Source organism: Pelodiscus sinensis, chromosome 19, assembly GCF_052426305.1.
Source record: "Pelodiscus sinensis isolate ZL-2025 chromosome 19, ASM5242630v1, whole genome shotgun sequence".
Taxonomy (NCBI): Eukaryota; Metazoa; Chordata; order Testudines; family Trionychidae; genus Pelodiscus; species Pelodiscus sinensis.
Window position 1 is genome coordinate 5,327,139 of NC_143070.1, and position 21,369 is coordinate 5,348,507.

Consider the following 21,369-nt stretch of genomic DNA (forward strand, 5'->3'; position numbering starts at 1 on the left):
AGCATTTGTGGAAAAGAGCGTCTAGATTGGCACGGACGCTTTTCCGCAAAAGCATTTTTTGCGGAAAAGCATCCATGCCAATCTAGACGCGCTTTTGCTCCAAATAGCCCCGATTCCCATTTTCGCGATCGGGGCTTTTTTGCGCAAAACAAATCTGAGCTGTCTACACTGGCCCTTTTGCGCAAAAGGACTTTTGCCCGAACGGGAGCAGCATAGTATTTGCGTAAGAAGCGCTGATTTCTTACATGAGATCGTCAGTGTTCTTGTGGAAATTCAAGCGGCCAGTGTAGACAGCTGGCAGGTTTTTCCACACAAGCAGCTGCTTTTGCGGAAAAACTTGCCAGTCTAGACACAGTCTTCTAAGTTCTGGCCCAAGCGAGGGGGCATCATTTGAGCTCCCCGCCTCAGGTGCCAAAATGTTGTGGGCCGGCCTTGGGCACAGTACTGCTCTAGTTCTCCTCCAGAATGCTCTTATCTTGGGAACTTTAGGGGGCAGGACCACAGCATCATTTCATTGGCTCTTAGCAAGATAGGGAGCCCCCTCCCTACACTGGGGGCAAGACATAAGAACGGCCACACTGGGTCAGACCAAAGGTCCATCTAGCCCAGTGTCCTGTCTGCTGACAGCGGCCTATACCAGGTGCCCCAGAGGGAGGGAACACAGCAAGGAATCCTCACGTGATCCCTCTCCTATCACCCACTTCCAGAGAAACAGAGGCTAGGGACACCATTCCTACCCATCCTGGCTAATAGCCATTGAGGGACCTAACCCCCATGAATCTCTCTCGCTCTTTTTTGAACCATTAAATTTCTAGCCCTCCCCACGTCCTCTGGCAAGGAGTTCCACAGGTTGACTCAGACCCAAGCAGGGAAGTGAGATCACTGCCTTTAGGGTACCTTTGTGCCACCCGCGTACAAAAAGGCCACATTGCACACTGCTGCGCAAGCGGCATGGGCACCCACCAGCACAGTCAGGCGGGATCCGGGACAGGGCGTGCCTTTCCCCCCTTGGCAGCGGTACTGGGAAGCTTGGGGTGTGCTGCTGCAGGAGTCTATAGTACCTCCCTCACCCCGGCTGGGTCCCTGCCCTGGGTTCCTCCCTTCTCCTCGCCTGCAATTTCTGCGCCGTGTTGTTGCTGTCTGCAGAGGATGGCAGAGCAGCCGCAGGATCAGCGGCAGGTAGCGCTGGGTGGGCTACAGCGGGCCCAAGCGCTGAGCACCGCAGCCATGCACCTGGCCCTCGGGAAGGCTCTGCACCCCCAAGGCAGAAGGGAAAGGCAACTCTAAGGCTGGGGACGACCCCTTCCCCCGCCCGCCCTCATATTTTAGCTGTTTTGCCTGCTGCTTCAAGCACCGATTGCAGCCAAGTCCTGTCCTGCCTCCACAGCCAGGGCCAACATCAGCATGTCTGGTGTCCTGGCGGAGCTTCTACCTCTCTGAGTGCTGGCTCAGGCATTTTTGGGCCCCGGCCTCATGGTTATTTGAAGGCCTGGCTTTGGGGACGCTGCCTGGAATGTTAAACAATCTCTACCAGCCCCCATCCCTCCGAAGCCTGACGGCGCATGATGGACCGCCCTGCCCCCGCCCACGGCTTTGGTTGAATTCTCGTCTCCAGCGGTGAAAGTAACTTAGCATTTCTTACAGGCGCTGCCCTATCACAACCCGGGGCCCTGCCAGCTTTCACTAGCTCCCCGCTGGCTTTTGCCGCGGCTCAGCCAGCGCGTGCCGGAGCGGCACACCACAGCAGACCCGCGGCCTTTCACCTCTGTGCTTCTCTCTGTGGCTATGTCTAGACTGCAGGCTTCTTTCGAAAGAGGCTCTTTCGAAAGCATCTTTCGAAAGAGCCTCTTTCGAAAGATCGCGTCTAGACTGCAGGCGGATCTTTCGAAAGAGCAACCCGCTTTTTCGAAAGAGAGCACCCAGCGAGTCTGGATGCTCTCTTTTGAAGAAGCCCTATTTACATTGAAGAACGCCTTCTTTCGAAAGAGGAACTTTCGAAAGAAGGCGTTCTTCCTCGTGAAACGAGGTTTACCGCCATCGAAAGAAAAGCCGCGTTCTTTCGAAATAATTTCGAAAGAACGTGGCTTGAGTCTGGACGCAGGGGAAGTTTTTTCGGGAAAAGGCTACTTTTCCCAAAAAAACCCTGAGTCTGGACACAGCCTGTCTGTGCCTTGACTGCTTCTTAGATTGTCAGCTTGTGAAGAGGACCTGCTCTTTTTGCCTGTCCACGAAGTGCCACGCATGCTGTCCGGGCCATGCAAATAAGAGAACCAGGCATTCATAATGCATGTGTTTTAGCATTCCTGCCCTCCCGGTGTTACACTTTTATACACGGACATATCACGTGTAAAGTTACAATTGGCTGGATGTGGACATTCTGGCTCTGTGCGTACCTCACTTCTGACTGTGAAGTTAGAAATAGTCCATGGAAACCTGTTTTATTAATGAAGAAAAGAGGAGTCCGGTGGCACCTTAGTGTAATAAACCCGATCCAGGATCATACTCAGTCTGGTTCTTTCTGCCTGGGCCCTTTCCTATTCCAGGCTGGCTGTACCCAGCACTCGTGCGCCAGCTTTGTCTCTACCGTGCACCAGTGCAGCGATTGAACAGCTCTCAGCCTCAGCTATCTGGATCTCCAGAAAAAACCCTGCTGGTCCCCAGCTCTGTATCTCCCCCATGTCCTATGCTCTCCCCACTCCTGATAGGGTCACACCTCCTCACAGGACTCAGGCTACAACCCCCCTTCTCCGTTTCAGTCTCTGCCTCCCAGCCTGCTGCTCACATCCACCCATTGGTGTTGGTATATAGGGGTGCTGTAAAATTATAACAGTTCAAAGCACATGTAGCTCTCATGGTAGTGGGGGGAGAGGGGAAACCAAATACAATAAATAGGCCCCTTCCTGCAAAGGGCTTTTATTTTGTGAAGTCCCCGATCAATCGACTTTTCATCACATCAGACAAAACTCATATGCGCAGATGGGGCCTGTTTTATTTCCACTGTAGGGCTCAGTGTGTGGAGGGCTGGGTGGGGTAGATGACCTGAGATATGGGGGAGGCCAGCCTACAGGATCCAGTGGTCCCTGTTGCTGTTACGTCACACGACTCTAGGTGACCCAAAGGCCTTCAGCAAAGAGAGAAACACCCACCCTACAGAGCAGGCTGGACAACACTGCAAGGTTCACAGAAGGCGACAATCCAGCGACCGTTCCTTCTTGCTCAGAATCGGGAGAACAGATTGACCCCGGTCTCCTTTAAAGGTGTTAAATGACAGTTATTTGGCTAACTGTGTTGTCGATATTTGTATTGACGACACTATTCATCGATAAGGGCCGCTCTGCAGAGCTGCAACGGGGATAGTGCCTGGAACCGGCTCAAGCCAGGACCGAGCAGTAGGGGTGGGGGAGCTGGCACTGCAGAGATGGTGCTGGGGGGGGGGGGGGAAGAAACCAGCTTTTAAACTGGCTCCCCCCAGCACCGTCTCCTATTTCCCCCCCCCCCCACACAAACTTGCTGCCTCTGATACAGAGGCAGCAAGAAGTGGGGAAAGCGAGTAGTGGAGTACTCCACTCGACTACCCAATAAACTTGTGCCCAGATGAGTTTTCCTGCTCTTGACAATCCTCAAAGGACCCTCCGCTCAACAGCCAGGGCTGCAGCATGGAGGAGGAGCATCTGTGTTTGCTCCGGAGCTTCTGCTGTGAAATAAGAACAGAACTCAACTCGTCCCACAATCCAGACATTTATAGAATCCATCCCCAGCAGGGGCTCTTCAGTGTGCATTGAGTCATGACACAACATCAAGGAGTCCTGTGGCACCTTAGACAGTAACAGATTTAGTTACAGGGCATCCGCTTTCGTGGGTAAAACCCAGTTTGTGACTCGTCACTCAAGTTTTTTCCACAGTCAAGGCATTGAAGGGGATTTCTCTTATGTGGATTCTCTGGTGTTTGATCAGGTTTGAACGCCGATTAAAGTGTTTCCCGCAGTCGGGGCATGTATAGGGTTTTTCTCCTGTATGGATTCGCTGATGTACAATAAGATTTGAGCTCTGAATAAAGCTTTTCCCACAGTCCTGGCATGCATAGGGTTTCTCTCCCGAGTGGGTTCGCCGATGTGTGACAAGGTGCGAGTTGTCACTGAATTTTTTCCCACAGTCAAGGCATTTATACGGGTTCTCCCCCAGGTGGATTTTCTGATGTGCCACAAGGCGGGACTTGTCATGGAATCCTTTGCCGCACTCAGGGCATTGATAAGGGGTTTCTCCTGTGTGGATCCTCTGATGTCGAATGAGGTTTGACCGCCGACTGAAATTTATCCCACAGTCCTGGCATTTATGGACGGTTTCGCCTGTGTGCATCCTGTGATGTGACACAAGATCCGAGCGATGAAAAAATTGTTTCCCACAGCAAAGGCATTTATAGGGTCTTTCTCCCCGGTGGGCTCTCTGGTGGGAAATAAGATCTGAGCTCTGAATGAAGCTTTTCCCGCATTCCAGGCATTTATAGGGTTTCTCACCTGTGTGGGTTCTCTCGTGCCTAATCAGATGGGAACCCTGGTTGAAACTTTTCCCGCAGTCGAGGCACTTATAGGGTTTTTCTCCCGTGTGGATCATCCGATGGGAAATAAGATCTGAGCTCTGACTGAAACCTTTCCCACAGTCAAGGCACTTGTAGGGTTTCTCTCCTGTGTGGATCCTCTGATGGGAAACAAGGCTTGATCGCCGAATGAAGCTTTTCCCACACTCCGTGCATGTGTTCTTTTTTTCTGTTGTGGGGATTCTCTGCTGCGCTCTGGTTTCCTTGAGGTTCTTCCAATCTCCACCATCGTTTTTGGGTTTACACGTTGTCTTCCCTGGGTCACATCCCAGTGGCATTTCTGACCCGCGCTGATTTCCATGGGGTTTTGGGGGTCTTTGTTTCTCAGAAAAATGCCCCTTAGATCTTCCCAATATCAGTCCCTGCGGATCCACATTGCCACAACTTTCCGGCTGTGGAGTCTCCTCATGCTCGCTCATCAACCCAGCACCCTCTGGAAGACACAGAGAGAGAATCCAGACACAAGTCATCCCGTGGGAAAAAAAGGGGAGTGGCCAAGAGGAGACACACAACACAACAGCTGCCGTGCAGACAGAAAAGGGAGCATTACCCAACCCACTGGTATCTTTTGCATTTCTGAAGTGGGTCTTGATGATCGATTACAGCTGGAAACTTCCTCCTCATCTTCTAAGCGTGCAGACTCCTCTTTATTTTCAGTTCTGCCTCACACTCTAGTTTCCCAGGCTATGTCTACACTGCCCGCTTTTACCGGCAGAGAGTATGCAAATGAAGCGCTGATTAGCATGTTGTGGTGCTTCATTTGCATCATCTATTCAAGACTTTTTTGCGCAAGGGGTTTTGGCGCAAAAACAAGCCGCGTGGACGTTTCCTTTTTGTGCAAAACCCCCTTTTGTGCAAGATCCTTATGCCTCTCTGGACTGCTTGTTTTTATGCAAAAACCCCTTGCGCAAAAACGACTCAGATTATGCAAATGAAGTGCAACAAAATGTTAATCAGTGCCTCATTTCCATACTCTCTGCCGGCAAAAGCAACAGATACAGCAATGACACCACAGGGTGAAGCCAGGGACAGAGGTTTAAACTAGAAATTTAAAATGTAAAATGTGCTGGGAAGAAATAACCTACTTCTAAGAGAGTACCACGGACTCACAATGGAGAAGCTGGATTCCGCTTCCACATCCCTTCCGAAGGCTCAGAGGGAGGTAAAGTTGGGGAGGAACCTGCTGCCAGATCTTGTTTAGTGTTAGTGGGTGACATCTGCCCTGCGGATGGAGCTTATTGCAGGAAGGGAGGGGAGGAGATATTCATGAATACGGACAGGGAGTAGAATACAAAGATTCTGTCACTGCGTGGCTCTAGCCAAACTACTACATGTAAATCTAGCTGAGCTAGAATCACACACCTCCCAGATGCTGTGTAGACGTAACTTAATAGAAGCCAAACTGGTTACATCTACTCCCAGCTTCTAATAGCCAAGGGGACGGGACTCCCTTACCCAGTGAGGTCACCGCCTCGTAGTTCTCCTGCATGATGTCCCTGTCAAGGGCTCTCTGAGCAGCGCCCTCTGCCCCTGGGTGAAATACACAGCCTCCTCCTTGAAGGTCACCCGCATCTGAAACAAGAAGAGTCCACCGCTCAGCTCTGGCTAATACATATTGATGGCCCTATCCTCTGTGAATTTATGTAGCTCTTTTTTGAACCCTGTTAAAGTCCTGTCTTTACAACATCCTCCGGCAAGGAGTTCCACAGGTTGACTGTGCGCTGAGCGAACAAATACTTTCCTTTGTTTGGTTTAAATATGCTACCTCTTTGTTTCTAGTTCTTATGATAGTCCTTATCCTTACATCACACTCTAAGAAATTCTAAAGCAAAATGCAGGACAATGTAGCACTTTAAAGACTAACAAGATGGTTTATTAGACGATGAGCTTTCGTGGGCCAGACCCACGAAAGCTCATCATCTAATAAACCATCTTGTTAGTCTTTAAAGTGCTACATTGTCCTGCATTTTGCTTCAGCTACCCCAGACTAACACGGCTACATTTCTATCACTATTCTAAGAAATTCTAAAGCAACTTTTTTTTCTCACTTGGCTTGTCTGTACCTTTCAATGATTTTTGATGGTAATATGTTTCCCCCATTTGTGTGAATTCAATGAAATGATCATTAACCTGCATTTATAATAAAAATCTCATCCTATGAGCCTTTTATATGTGATCATGCGATTCCCTCAATAATTGTTCTGGGACCAATCCTATTCAACTTATTTATAAATGATCTAGAGAAAGGGGTAAACAGTGATTTGCAGATGATACTAAACTGCTCAAGATAGTTAAGGCCAAAGCAGACTGTGAAGAGCTTCAAAAAGAACTCATACAACTAAGTGATTGGGCAACAAAATGGAAAATGAAATGTAATGTTGAGAAATGTAAAGTAATGCACGTCGGAAAAAATAATCTCAGCTATACATACAATATGATGGGGACTAGTTTAGCTACAGCTACTCAAGCGAGAGATCTTGGTGTCATTGTGGATAGCTCTCTGAAAACATCCACTCCACGTGCAGCAGCAGTCAAACAAGCAAACAGAATGTTAGGAATCATTGAAAAAGGGATAAAGAATAAGACATACGAATATCTTATTGCTTCTAAATAAAACCATCATAATCATATAAGAACGATCATATTGAGTCAGACCAAAGGTCCACCTAGCCAGTATCCTGTCTGCCCACAGTGGCCAATACCAGATGCCCCAGAGGGAGGGAAAATAACAAGTAATCCTCACATGATCCCTCCCCGGTCATCCACCTCCAGAGAAACAGAGGCTAGGGACAGTGTTCCTACCCATCCTCCGGTGGGGTTGTGCATTTGCGTTACCCTTCCTAAGGCTACATTATGTCACATAGGGTATGTCTACACTACCCCGCTAGTTCGAACTAGCGGGGTAATGTATGCATACCGCACTTGCTAATGAAGCCCGGGATTTGAATTTCCCGGGCTTCATTAGCATAAGCGGGGAGCCGCCATTTTTAAATCCCCGCTGCTTCGAACCCCGTGTAGCGCGGCTACACGGGGCTCGAACTAGGTAGTTCGGACTAGGGTGCCTATTCCGAACTACCGGTACACCTCGTTTCACGAGGAGTACCGGTAGTTCGGAATAGGACCCTAGTCCGAACTACCTAGTTCGAGCCCCGTGTAGCCGCGCTACACGGGGTTCGAAGCAGCGGGGATTTAAAAATGGCGGCTCCCCGCTTATGCTAATGAAGCCCGGGAAATTCAAATCCCGGGCTTCATTAGCAAGTGCGGTATGCATACATTACCCCGCTAGTTCGAACTAGCGGGGTAGTGTAGACATACCCATAGGGGGGTTGAATAAGCCCCCTTCCCTCCCCCAAGCAGCACGAGATGCACTGACACAAGTGCTCGTGCGCACAGCTCACTGTCCATGTGAGAACTTCTCCCGCACACGTAGATTCTGCCACGTGCGGAGGTGCGGGGTGGGGAAGGGGGAAGTTTACCTCCGAGTGCTCCTGTCGGCCTGGAGCATCTTTACAGTGGCTCTCACTTTGGCCTGGGGGATGGGAGTTGGGAAGGGGGAAGATCCTTACCGGCTGTTCCCACAGGGCCCTGGTTTGTGCTCGGAGGGAGAAGGCCGAACAGGGCTGTGGATTAGTTCCCTGGCTTCTTTCCAGGCTGGGATCTGCTGCTCTGTCTGGACCGGTCCTAGCCCCAGGGAGACTCTTAGTTGGCCCTTACGCTCTAATAATAATACTCAGCCATAGGTGCGGGCAGTAAGGGATTCTGTGCCCCATGCCAGGGTCCCTGGCTCCCTGCTGCCCGTACCGTGGGCTCTGCTCTTGGCCTTGGGGTTCAGGGCACAGGATGCTCCCCCACTTTTCAGGTCCTGGCTGCTGGGGGTTCTGCTGCTTTCAGCCACTGGGCCCGGGGGTCCCGCTGCCTCTGGGGGTCTCCACCGCCAGTCCAGTGGTCTCCATTCTCGGTCCCTGCTTGCTGGCCGCTGGGGACTCTTCTGCCTTCCAGGGTCCCTGATGCTAGACCTGTATCCAGGGGTCCTGGGAGAGGCACCTTTTCAAAACTCCCGTAGCTGGGAGGTAAATTCTCCAGCCCCCGCCCAACCCAGCTTCACGGGACCTGCTGCAGTGAGAGAGGACTGGGTGGAGCCCTCTTTCCTGGGGGAGAGCCTGAAACCTGAATCCCTCATCCCCAGAACCATCCCAGATCCCGCACCCCCAAGTCACAGCCTTCACCCCAACCCTTTGCCCCAGCCCTGAGCCCTTTCCTCCACCCCAAACTCCTCATCCCATCCCAGAGCTGGCACCCCCAACCAGAGGTGTCATCCCCCAAGCCTCCCCATCCCCCGAACCCCTCCGCCCCCACCCCCGCCACAGACTGTCCACGCGCAGAAGAAATGTTATGTGCCCCAACGTGAAGGTGGTGGGTCATACATCAACTCCATATGGGCGCACGTAACAAAATTCATTCTGCACATGGAAATTAGAGGGAACACCAGCAGCAAGCCCTCTCTCTATTTCAATCTCAGCCTCTCAGGCTACATCTAGACTACCTGTGACTTCCAAAAGAAGATATGCAAATTAGGCACGAATTTGCATATCTTCTTCTGATCCCTTTTTTGGAAGTTTAAAAAAAAAAAAAGCAGTCTAGATGGGGGTTTTCACGCAAACCCCCCTTTTTCAAAAGAACCCTTATTCCTCAAAAATTGAGGTTTACAGGGTTCTTTCAAAAAAGGGGGTTTTCGTGTGAAAAACCTGGTCGAGACAGCTTTTTTTTTTTTTTTCCAAAAAAAAAAAAACCTCTTCCGAAAAAGGGATCGGAAGAAATTCACGCCTCATTTTCATATTTTCTTCGGATGCCACAGGTAGTCTAGACGTAGCCTCAGCTTGCCCCTTGCCTGCTTTACCACTGGTGTTTGTTTGTTGGGGTGATTTAGAATGATAATGATTCGAACACCACACACCTCTCATGGCCATGGGTGTGCGCAAGATCAGTATACTTGATGTTCCCTAAGTTGTGACTTGTCACTAAATTCTTTTCCACACACAGTGCATGGATACGGTGTCTCTCCTGATGTCGAAATAGGTTTGACCTCTGATTGAAACTCCTCCCACAGTCCTGGCATTTATGCAGTTTCTCTCCCATATGGATTCTGTGATGCGAAATAAGATCTGAGCTCTGACAAAAAGTTTTCCCACAGCAAAGGCACTGATAGGGTTTCTCTCTTGTATGGGTTGCCTGATGGGCAGTAAACAGGGCTTTATCATTACAATTTCTCCCTTGTTCAAAGTATTTGTAAGAGTTCTCTCTGGTGTGGGTTCTCTGAGGTGTATTAAATTCTGCTTTATCACTAAGTATTTCCTCACCGCCAAGGCATGTATGAAGTTTTTCTCTTATGTGGATTCTCTGAATTTTTTCCCCACAGTCAGGACATGTATAGGGTGTTTCTCCAGTATGGATTCGCTCACACACTGAAAGATTTGTAATTTTAAGGAATCTTTTCCTACACTCAAGGCATTTAAAGGGCTTCTCTCCCATGTGAGTTCTCTGATGTGGAAGAAGATGGAAGCTCTCACAAAAACTTTTTCCACACTCAACGCATTTATAGGGTTTCTTGCCTATGTGAGTCCTCTGATGTGAAAGAAAGTGGGAGTTGTCACAAAACTCTTTTCCACACTCAGGGCATTCATACGGTGTCTCTCCTATATGGGTCCAATGATGTCGAATTAGGTTTGACTTTCAACTGAAACTCATCTCACAGTCCTGGCATTTGTACGGTTTCTCTTCCATGTGGATTCTATGATGTGAAATAAGATCTGAACTCTTAGAAAAAGTTTTTGCACAGTGAATGCATGTATAGGGCTTCTCTCCAGTATGGGTTCTCTGGTGTGTAATAAGGTGTGCTTGGTCACAAAACTTTCGCCCACAATTAATGCACTTATAGGGTCTTTCTCTAGTTTGGGTTTTCCGATGTACTGTAAGATGTGATTTGTCACTAAACATTTCCCTGCAATCAAGGCATGTGTGAGGTATTTCTCCCAGGTGAATTTTCTGGAGTCTAGTCAGATGTAAACTCTGATTGAAGGTTTTCCCACACTCAGGGCATTTCTAGGTCATTTCTTTGGTATGGATTCACTGATGGAGAGTAAGATTTGAGCTTTGAAGGAATCTTTTCCCACACTCAAGACATTTATAAGGTTTTTCTCCTGTGTGGATCCTCTGATGTGCAAGAAATTTTGAGTTGTCACTAAAACATTTTCCATGGTCAAGGCATTTGTGGGGCTTCTCTCCCGTGTGAGTTCTCTGATGTGCAAGAAGGTGGGAGCTCTCAAAAAAACTTTCCCACACTCAAGGCATTTATAGGGTTTCACAGACAAGCCACAGAAAATCCTCTGTGAATTTTCTGATGTCCCACTAGGCGTGACTTGTCACTAAACTGGTTTCCACACTCCGTGCATTGAAATGGTTCCTTTCCTGTATGAACTTTCTGATGTCGAATTAGGCTTGACTTCCAACTGAAACTCATCCCATACTTCTGGCATTTATACAGTTTCTCTCCTGTGTGGATTACGTGAGGTGAAATAAAATGCACTTTGCCAGTCACCTCTTTCTCCGAATCAATGCGTTTATAACAGTGGTCCCCAACACGGTGCCTGCGGGCGCCATGGCGCCCGTGGGGGCATTTGTGTGCGCCCGCCAAGTGCTCAGGGCTGGCCTGGCCCCAGGCACATGGCGCATGCGCGGTGCCGGAACCGGACCCGGGCGCATGGTGCACGGTGAGCGCCGGCCCTGGGGGCGCCGCAGATTGGCTGCCCGCGCTCTGGGCACGCGGCGCATGGGGGGAGCGCAGGCCCCGGGCGCGCGATGCTTGGGGGTGGGCCTGGCCCCGGGCATGCGGCTATGGGGGGGCCGCCCCCGGGCACGCAAGGGGGGGCCCCACCCTCTGGTGCCCGGCGGGTGAACGGCCACACCCCCTGGCGCCCGGCAACCTCAAATGGTTGGGGACCACTGGTTTATAAGGTCTGTCGCTTGTGTGAAGTCTTTGATGTCTCAGAAGAGGAGAGCTGTCCCTAAACCTTTCCCACACTCAAGGTGTTTCTAGGGTTTTTCACCGCTGTGGGTTTTCAGGTGTCTAACAAACAGTGATATGAAACAGAAACTTCCCCACACTTTGTACGTGAATTTTTTTCTTTCTTGTGGGCGGATTCCTTACTGGGTTGGGCTTTCCTTGAGGTCCATGTCGTCTTCTTCACAAGTCCTTCTGCACCTGGTTTCTCTCTGACACGCCTCGGCTCTCACAGGATGTTCCTTGGTCGACACTCCAGGAAGTGTTACGTTCGTATCTTTCTGATACTACCCCAGGGAGTTCCATCTGCGCAGGGCTTTCCTGCTGGGAATTCTCCTCCTCTTTCTTACACGCCTTCCCTTCACGTGCTGGAACAGAGAGAGAATCCAGAGGCATTCTCCGAGCCAGGCCAAAAGGGAAGACAGGGGAACAGCCCCAAGGTGAAAGATGACACAGAAAGGTGAAATGTACTTACCCATTTGTTGGTTGTGGGGCAGCTGAAATTGTGACCCTCCTCTCCGATCCACCAAGGTTAACCCCTTTTAGGCTTCAAGTTTCCAGCTGTCAACTCCCTTGGGACACATGCGATGTGAGACTCGAGGTTTCAAAGGATCGCACGGTGTGTGGATGGTGCAGGAGTGTTGTGGATCAAGTCTGGGGATGTGGGAGTGCAGGAGTTTGGAGATGTGAGGGGCTCATGGCAGGGGGTTCAGGTGTATGATGGGCTCAGGATTTGGGTCTCGGGGTGTGTGCAGGGATGTTATGATGCAGTAGCCAGATGGGGGCTTGGTCCCAATTCGGGGCTTGTTGGCCAGGCTTCATTTTTAAATAAAAATATTACATCCAACACAAAATGTTTCAGCAGTGTCTTTATTTATGGGCGGGGTGGGGAACCTGTTTTGGGTCAGGAGCCACTGACACACAGGAAAATCAATCAGATGCAAAAAACCAATTCCTGCATAACCCCCAAGCCTCACTGATGTGGTCCCAACTGAGACACCTCACACCCCTGGCACTCCAGCCCATAGGCAGGGGAGGGTAGGTAAGACCGAGATTCAAGGCCTCAGGCCAGATTAATTCTTCTGGGGTTAGTGGATTTTGTGGGCTCCTCTACACTCTGAGGTGGGGTCAAAAATGAGGGATCCAGTGTGCGGGACAGGGCTGCCAGTGAGTGGGATAGGGATGGGCTGCAGATTCTGGGTGGGAAGTGGGGTACAGGAACAAGCTGGGGGTAGGTATCTAACCAGGAGAGAGGGGGAAGGGGCAGGGTGCTGATGGGTGTATGGCCAAGGGGCAGGGTGCTGGTGGGGATCTGGCCACGGAAAGGGGGAAGGGGCAGCTCTTCCAGTCCCTGGGGGCCTCCAGGGACAAGGATCTCTGGGGCAGGATCTGTGGGTAGTGCTGGACAAAGCACATGTGCAGGTCCTTATCAATCCAGCTGCTCTGGACCCTGCGCCACCATCTTAAAACCCACACCACCACCTCCGGGGAAGCAAGGGAAGACAAGAAAGCGCACGTGCTGTTGTGGGCAGGGGCGGACCGCACGCTTCCTCGTCTCCCCTTCCTTCCCCACGCTGCCCGCCTTCCTCCCTCCCTGCGCGTGGGGGCCGGAAGTCCTGCGGCTTTGCACCAGATAGGACTTCTCAGGGAAGCGCGCCAGCCGTGGTGGGGATGGAAGGTCCATTTTGGTGGGAGGCGGAAGCGTCCCTGTGGGCTGCTCCCGGGGGCGGGACCAAGGAGGGGGGCTGGGAACACCTCACCATCGACTGGCCATGCCCCCGCAATCGACCAGCTGGTTGGTGGTCCGATCTAGCTCATCCCTGACAGGTGTCTGTCCAACCTGCTCTTAAATACCCGCCCCCCATGGAGATCCCACAACCCCCCCTAGGCAGCTTCTCTATATTGTGTTAGCCTCGGAGGGGCCACAGGACTGTTTTCAAATTCCTCGCCCTTTCCCACGCTCCAGGGCGTGGGAACCGGCTCTGGGCAGCAGCGACTCCTGGCGGACGGACTGGAACAAAGCAGCGACTGTAAAACACTTGCCAAGTTTCTCGCCCTGCACCGGCAGCGACCCCCCCTTTTCCACCCGCAGCGCAGAGTCGCTTCCCAGCCCCCCCCCCCCAGATCTCCCCGTTACCTGCAGAGCGCGGGGCTGCCCCAGGCTTTGGCTGCGGAGGGTCCCAGGGTGAAAATCTCCCCCAGGCGCGCCGGGCCGGGTTCCCAGGGCAGGGGGCGGAGGCAGCCGCTGACCTAGGAAGGGAACCGAGAGGCGGGACCGGTTCCCAGCCTCTCCCCCGCCGCGCCGCAGCTCCTGCGCCCGCCTCTTCCCACGCGGCTCCGCGGAGCGCCGCGCCCCCGCCGCGCCCGCAGCCTCAGTGCGCCCGGCCGAGCCCCATAGAGGCCGGGGGGCTGCGAGGGGCGGGGGTCGTGGCTACGGGGAGCCAACTACACCGGATACAATGGAGGAGGAGACTTTTTTTCTACCAGGGGCCGCTGCCCCACCGCAGAACTAAAAACCCGTGGGGGGGACACACGCAGCCCCCAGGCGGTTCGGGGCTTCCCCATGGCTCTGAGAAGCAAGATCCCCTGAGATGGGAGTTTTCTCCATCTCTTCCTGGGAGGGTTTTATGCATTTCCCCTTCAGTTGGCAAAATGTATGTGGGGTTTCCCACAGGGCGAACAGGAGCTGCCCTTAGAAAAGGGTAGTGAGGCACTGGGAGGGGTTCCCTAGGGAAGTAGTGGAGTCTCCATCCCTAGAGGTGTTTAAGTCTTGGCTTGACAAAGCCCTGGCTGGGTTGATTTAGTTGGGATTGGTCCTGCCTAGAGCAGGGGGCTGGACTTGATGACCTTCTGAGGTCTCTTCCAGTTCTATGATTCTAAGGGGAAATGATGGATGGGTAGAAATTTTTTACTCTTTCCCCTTCTTAGATACCTGGTGGAATCTCCATCCCTAGAGGTTTTTAAGTCCTGGCTTGACAAAGCCCTGGCTGGGATGATTTCCACCAGTATTTCTCAACTAGTGGTAGAGTACCCTTAAGGGTACTCGGGAGAAGTCTGGGGGATACGTCAACACAACTGAAATTTGGAGAAAACTGAATTTTTAAGTTTTACAGAGCTTTATTATTTTTGTACTTTTGACACCCACAAATTTCATCACCTGCCGGGCTATGATTAAGTTGTTTAAACAAATGTGTTGCAATGGTAGAAAAAAAAATGGTGTGTGTCTGAAAACTGTAGGTACTGGGGGTAATTATAATTTTTTTTAAAAGGAGAATGGGGCAGGTAAGAGAGACACTGAAGACCAGGTAGCCAGTTGCATAGCAAAACCAACAGAATGAAACATTGTGCGGCAAAGAAACCTGTCTAGAAAGAGAGAGAGCAAATATCTCTCGGGGTTGTGAGACAAAATAGGATCCTTGTCCTGTCGAGGGACGGTTATCTGAAGTCCTAGAAAAGCCCAAGTTTATGGGCAGTTTCTAGATTTCAGCAGGAAATCCATCAGTTTTCATAAGAACGGCCATACTAGGGTCAGACCAAAGGTCCATCTAGCCCAGTATCCTGTCTGCCAACAGCAGCCAATACCAGATGCCTCAGAGGGAGGGAACACAACAGGTAATCCTCATGTGATCCCTCCCCTGTCACCTACCTCGAGAGAAACAGAGGCTAGGGACACCATTCCTACCCATCCTGGCTAATAACCATTGATGGACCTAACTTCCCTAATCTATCTAGCTCTTTTTTGAACCCCGTTAAAGTCCTGGACTTCCCCACGTCCTCTGGCAAGGAGTTCCACAGGTTGACTGTGTGCTGAGTTAATAAAAACATCCTTGTTTGTTTTAAACCTGCTGCCTATTCATTTCATTTGGTGACCCCTAGTTCTTATATTGTGGGAATAAGTAAATCACTTTTCCTTATTCACTTTTTCCACACCAGTCATGATTTTATAGACCTCTATCCTATCTCCCCTTACTGTCCTCTTTTCTAAGCTGATAAGTCCAAGTCTTTTTAATCTCTCTTCATATGGGACCCGTTCCAAACCCCTAGTCATTTTGGTTGCCCTTTTCTGAACCTTTTCCCGAACATTTATGCTCCAGAAAGTAGAACCTCCAGGTTCCAGGGAAAATGCCAGAGGTACCAAGGACCTGGGAGCATAAGCAAAGACTGTCCTGTACCAGGAGCAAAAGAATATGAGACAAGGCACAATACAGTCCTAAAGGTAATTACAGCCAGGTCAGGTGAGGCATTTTAGAACTCATGGGTCAGATAATTAAATATCAGTCTAAGAGAAATAACATCATGAAAAGGCACAGACCAGTGAAAAAACTAAAATGTGTGTGCGCATGCAGGAGAGACAATGTAAGTGTGTGTGGGGGGGGAGTGTGTGTATCTGTGAGGCAAAGAGTGTGTGTGTTGCGGGAGTGTGTGTACATATGTGAAAGTGGGTATGTGTTGGGAGGAGTGTGTGTATGAGAAAGCATGTGTGTGTGTGTGTGTGTTTGGGAGGCTGGGTGTGCAAGAGTTTGTGTGTGTGTGTCGGGGAGTGTGTGCATGTGCCTGAGACAGAGTGAGGGTGTGTGTGTTGGGGGACTGTGTATGTGTGTGAAAGAGAGGGTGTGCATGTGTGGGATGTGTGAACATCTCTGAGATGATGATGTGTGTGTGTGTGTATGTGTGTATTGGGGGACTGTATGTGTATGTGAGACAGAGAATGTAGTACGGGGCACTTAGACAGCAGAAGAAATCAGCACCTGATTTTCCTCCTCCGAGAGTTTCACACAGACATGGACCCTTCCAGGGATTGCCATGGGGTTCACTGGTTTTGCATTAAGCTGAGCCAGAGGGTGATCAGGCCCCATTTACACCATGGGAAGCCACTCCGGATTTACATTCGGGTGAGTGATGGGAAGGGGACTCCGGTAGGGTCTCTCCCGATCGAAGGCAGGCTGAGTGAGAGGCGCATAAGCGAGTTTCGACTTTATGAGGAAGTCGGAGAGCGCACGGCGAGGTCGAGCTAAGATGCTTTGGGTGACCTCTGTGCGTTTCCCAGCAGACGCGGATGATGTGTGCACCTTGAACGACAAAGGGGGTGGGTTTGGAATGCTGGTGTGATCCCGCCCCCCTCCCCAACACACACATGGGCAATCAATTGCAACCTTTCTGGTGCAATCAAATGCACCCCCCTGTGTAATTCATTGAAACACCCCCTTGTGCAATCAGATGAACCTCCTTTCCACTTGTGCAATTGAATACACCTCCTACTTGATTTTTGGATCACAAAGAATACCTAGCCCTGACCCACGCTGTACGTCGGCCAATCTCCAAACACATTATAAACTTGCTCTTTATTTCTCTCTCTGAGTGCTCCACCGAGCTTCAAAATAAAGAAGAAAAAGCAGCCGAGTGTTACCATTCTGATTGTCTCCCTCAGCTGGAGACAGCTGAACAAACATGCCGGACATCAGTGTTCCCTGTAAGCTGAGCGCTTGTGCAGGTGTTAAGGTGAGAGTCCAGTGCTCCCCACCAGATAATGAGCAGAGCGCGCACAGCAAGGTTTTTGTTTCTATGGGTGGTGCACATAGGCACAGGCCTTGGTGTATATAAAATTATTCCGCACATAGATGAAAAATCTGCACGTGGGTGGGAAAAATTAGAGGGAACATTGCTGGACAGAGGGGCTTTCTCCTGTAGGTGAGTGTTTCTCACCCCCAGACTCCTAAAAGGGTCTGCAAGATTCTGCAGTGCTCAGAAACATCCCCTGAAAGAAGCTTCCCAGACAGCTCCCAAGTCCATTTCTGACGGATTCTTCTTGACAAAAGACTCAGGACATTTTAAGAAACTAAATTCTACTTTATTATTCCAAAGCCAGAAAACAAACACCCCCCTCCTTTTCCACGGTAACTCAGGGCCCTGTTCCACAACGTGCGTTTCCACCCCGCTCTGCAAACGGCATTTCCACCCCGCCCATCACTGCACCTGGCTCATGCAGGCATGAGTTACATTTGAGAGCTGGATGACAAGGGAAGAGAATCTGAAAAAGATGCTGGGTCCTGGGCCAGCCTGCAGGATGCTCAATTTGGGAATGAGAAAATTGACTTTTTAAAAAAAAAAAATTCTGGTCCTGTTCTAATCAAGGCACTGAGTTTCCTCCCAGTGCGAAGGAGACATCGAGGCTGTGTCTAGACTGCCAAGTTTTTCCGCAAAATCATCTGCTTTTGCAGAAAAACTTGCCAGCTGTCTACACTGGCCACTTGAATTTCCGCAAAAGCACTGAGGATCTCATGTAAAATCATCAGTGCTTTTCCGGAAAAACTAAGTCCGAAAGACTTTTGCGCAAAAGGGCCAGTGTAGACAGCACAGTACTGTTTTCCGCAAAAAAGCCCCAATTGTGAAAAAGGCGATCGGGGCTTTTTTGCGGAAAAGCGCATCTAGATTGGCCACGGACGCTTTTCCACAAAAAGTGCTTTTGCGGAAAAGCATCCTGCCAATCTAGACGCGCTTTTCCGAAAATGCTTTTAACGGAAAATGTTTCCGTTAAAAACATTTTCGGAAATTCATGCCAGTCTAGACTTAGCCCTACTGAGTTCCCCGTGAGGTTAGCAGGGAACGTGCACCAAATGGAGCGAAGAAGACCTAGGAGGCCTCTCCCCTGTGTTCATTTCTTCATGCGGCTGGATGGGGGGAACATCAGTGGTGATGGGGGAGGGGACCACTGGTGTAGCTTATTTGGCAATAACTCATTTCAAAATTGGGAGTGTCTACACAGCGCTTCTTTCAAGCCAGAGCCCTCTTCTCCTGACTTCTCATTCTCCTCATACAAGGAGAGAGACAGGAGTCGGAAGAAGAAGTCCTCCAGCTTGAGGCTATTTTGACACTATTTCGAAATAACTGCCGACTATGTTATTTCAGAAGAGTGCTAGTTATGTCAAAATAGTGTTGGAGTGTAGACGTATCCTAACATAGCACTTATTTCGAGATGGTCTTCCTAAGACTTCCTGTACTCCTCATGCAAGGAGGTCTACAGGAGTCGGAGTAAGATGTCCTCCCTCGCGCCAGGATTTCAAAATAACTGGCAGCTGCGTAGACGCAGACTAAACTGTTCTGAAATAACATCTAAACTACAGGGCTTTTTCAAAAGAGGATATGCAAATTCTGCAGGATCTTCTTCGGATCACTTTTTCGCAAGCGAGTCTTTCGAAAGTGAAAGTAGTCTGGCTGCATTTTTTTTTTAAAACCCTTTTTCAAAAAACCACGTAAGCCTCCTTTTTTTAGGAAGAGCGGGTTTTTTTCGAAAAAGGGTTTTTTTTCCGAAAAAACGGCATCCGGGCTACTTTCACTTTCGAAAGACCCGCATATGAAAAAGTGATCAGAAGAAGAATTCCCGCTGAATTTGCATATCCTCTTTCAAACCCCCCTTCCATAGTTTAGACATACCTAATGTTGCCGTGTAGATGTGCCCTAGGAAAATAGGTTTTCCTCCCCTAATATCCAACCTAGACCTCCCCCACTGCAACTTGAGACCATTGCTCCTTGCTCTCTTGTCTGCCATCACTGAGAACAGCCTCTCTCCATCCTCTTTGGAAGCCCCCTTCAGGTAGATAAAGGCTGGTGAATTCCTTTTATTTACAAAAAAAAAAAAAAATTAAAGGAAAAACTGTCTAGATCAGTGGTTCTCAACCAAGGGTAAGTATACCTCTGGGGGTAGGTAGAGATCTTCCATGGGGCACATCAACTCAACAGGATATTTGCCTGGTTTTACAGCAGGCCACATAACAATTACTAGAAAAGTCAGTTCCCACAAAAATTTCATACGGACACGGACTTGTTAAGCCTGTTCTCCACGTCGAACTGTACGCACAGGGTTTAGGTGCCAATTGATGTAGTAAGATATGGCAACAACGAGAAAGTCGGCCATTCGTCAGTGCCAGTGGCTGAGGTGGGTTTGTATTTTCATGCTTGATGGTGTAAGCCAGTCGTTTTTAAGCCAGGCAAAACTTGGGGGTAGGCAAGAGACATCAGGTGAGGAGGCTTGGGACCCCGTTTTCCCCAGCAAACCTCTAACCCTACCCCCCTAATAAACATGTGTTTTTTAAAAATATTTAACATAGAAGATTTGCTCGGGTCCTTAATTAATTTGGTTTTTTTTTGGAAAATTAAATTCAAATTGTCCATGTTTCATGTAAATCATTGCTCGGGGATGGGGATGGGGATGGGGGGCTCGGTATGCAGGCTGCCCCGGTGGGGAGAGGACTACCCCAGCCCTCTCTCACCACAGCTGCTTGGGGACAGGTGAAAAGTGCCCTTCCATGGCTGCTGCAGTTCCAGTGGACACACCCAGAGGAAGGGTGCATGTCCCTCTGCAGGGACAGGTCCAGATTTGACTGCCCCCTGTGCTCGCCAGCAAGAGGGAGAAAGCAGCAACAGTGTACTTTCCCCCTCCTCTCTGGTGAATGGGGACAGCCAGCAATTTTCCCAAACAAATCGGGGTGGGGGGAGTTCTTAGAAAGCACCATTTCTGAAGGGCACCTGAGGGATGGAAGGCTCCAGGTGGGGGCAGATCTTCATAATTTCCCCACCATTCCAACACAGAAAAACAACACACTGTGAACCTGTGGAACTCCTTGCCAGAGGATGTTGTGAAGGCCAGGACAGGATTCAAAAAAGAACTAGATAAATTCATGGAGGACAGGTTCATCAGGGGCTATTAGCTATGTTGGGTAGGAATGGTGTCCCTAACCTCTGTTTCTCTGGAGGCTTGAAATGGATGACAGGGAAGGAATCACTTGATGATTCCCTGTTCTTCTCATTCCCTCTGGGGCATCTGGTATTGACCACTGTCGGTAGACAGGACATTGGGCTAGATGGACCTTTGATCTGACCCCGTGTGTGTGTACTTATGAAATCCGATGGTAAAGGGTGAGGAAAAGGCCAAAATAAAGTAAAAAAAGGGTTGTTCTGGACTTGAGGGTGGGTGTATTTCTGGAGCCAGCACAGACGGAGGCAGACGGAACTGGTGGAAGGACAGCTGGCCATTGGGACAGCTGTGTTTCTCCAGCTTCAAAATGGAATCTAACACAAACATGGGGCCTTGCGCGAGGGAAGTGGGGGGAGCCCAGAGCCCCCAGAACATGTAAAGGGGCTGATTAAAACAAGGGGTGGCCAGATGTCCCAATTTTACAGGACCAGTCCTGATATTTGGGGCTTTGTCTTATACAGGCACCTCGAGAGGCTACGTCTACACGGCGGATTTTTTGTGGAAGAGGAAATGCAAATGGAGCGCTCATTTGCATACCTCGCACTCTCATTTGCATCTCTTCTTCCGATCCTTTTGGCGGAAGAGGTTGTTGCGCTAAAAAGCCCCCTTTTTGCGCAAGAGTCTATAAACCTCATTTTTTGAGGAATAAGGGATCTTGCGCAAAAGGGTGTTTTTTCCCCGACAAATGGCCCCGTCTCCACAGGGCTTTTTAGTGCAACAACCTTGTTCGCGAAAAGGATCGGAAGAAGATATGCAAATGAGCGTGCGAGATATGCAAATGAGCGTGCGAGATATGCAAATGAGCGCTCCGTTGGAATTTCCTCCTCCACAAAAAACCTGCCGTGTAGACGTAGCCTCACTGACCTTTCACTTTCCTGTCCGGGTTTTTCACACTTGCTAAACAGTCACCATGGTGAAAAGAGCAGTGTCTATGTGTGACCAGTAATATAGGCCAGGGAAGGCATG

At 50.1% G+C, this 21,369-nt stretch overlaps 2 protein-coding genes and 1 pseudogene across 3 annotated transcripts in view; all 3 read right to left on the reverse strand.

The window, feature by feature from the left end:
- Positions 1-13,894, reverse strand: part of LOC142823248 (uncharacterized) — a 47,090-nt gene extending 33,196 nt beyond the window's left edge. Inside the window, exon 1 of one of the 2 annotated variants that reach the window (XM_089770823.1) lies at positions 13,789-13,894. The gene's annotated coding sequence lies outside the window, so the exon portion shown is untranslated. The remainder of the gene's footprint in view (positions 1-13,788) is intronic. The other variant, XM_089770822.1, reaches the window with a different exon arrangement.
- Positions 31-6,098, reverse strand: LOC106731661 (uncharacterized). The gene is made up of 2 exons (XM_089770859.1): positions 6,050-6,098; positions 31-5,027 (listed from the first exon to the last, which is right to left on the reverse strand). Exons 1-2 carry the CDS (start codon positions 6,081-6,083, stop codon positions 3,886-3,888), a joined length of 1,176 nt encoding a protein of 391 aa, XP_089626985.1. The 5' UTR covers positions 6,084-6,098; the 3' UTR covers positions 31-3,885.
- Positions 7,919-12,047, reverse strand: LOC149522071 (uncharacterized; annotated as a pseudogene).
- Positions 13,895-21,369: the final 7,475 nt, after the last annotated feature.

Coding starts and splice junctions, on each gene's coding strand:
- LOC106731661 (XM_089770859.1), bottom strand. CDS start 6,083: ATGCAGGAGAACTACGAGGCGGTGACCTCACTGG. Junction 5,028..6,049: donor CGAGGCGGTGACCTCACTGG/GTAAGGGAGTCC, acceptor TGTGTCTTCCAG/AGGGTGCTGGGTTGATGAGC.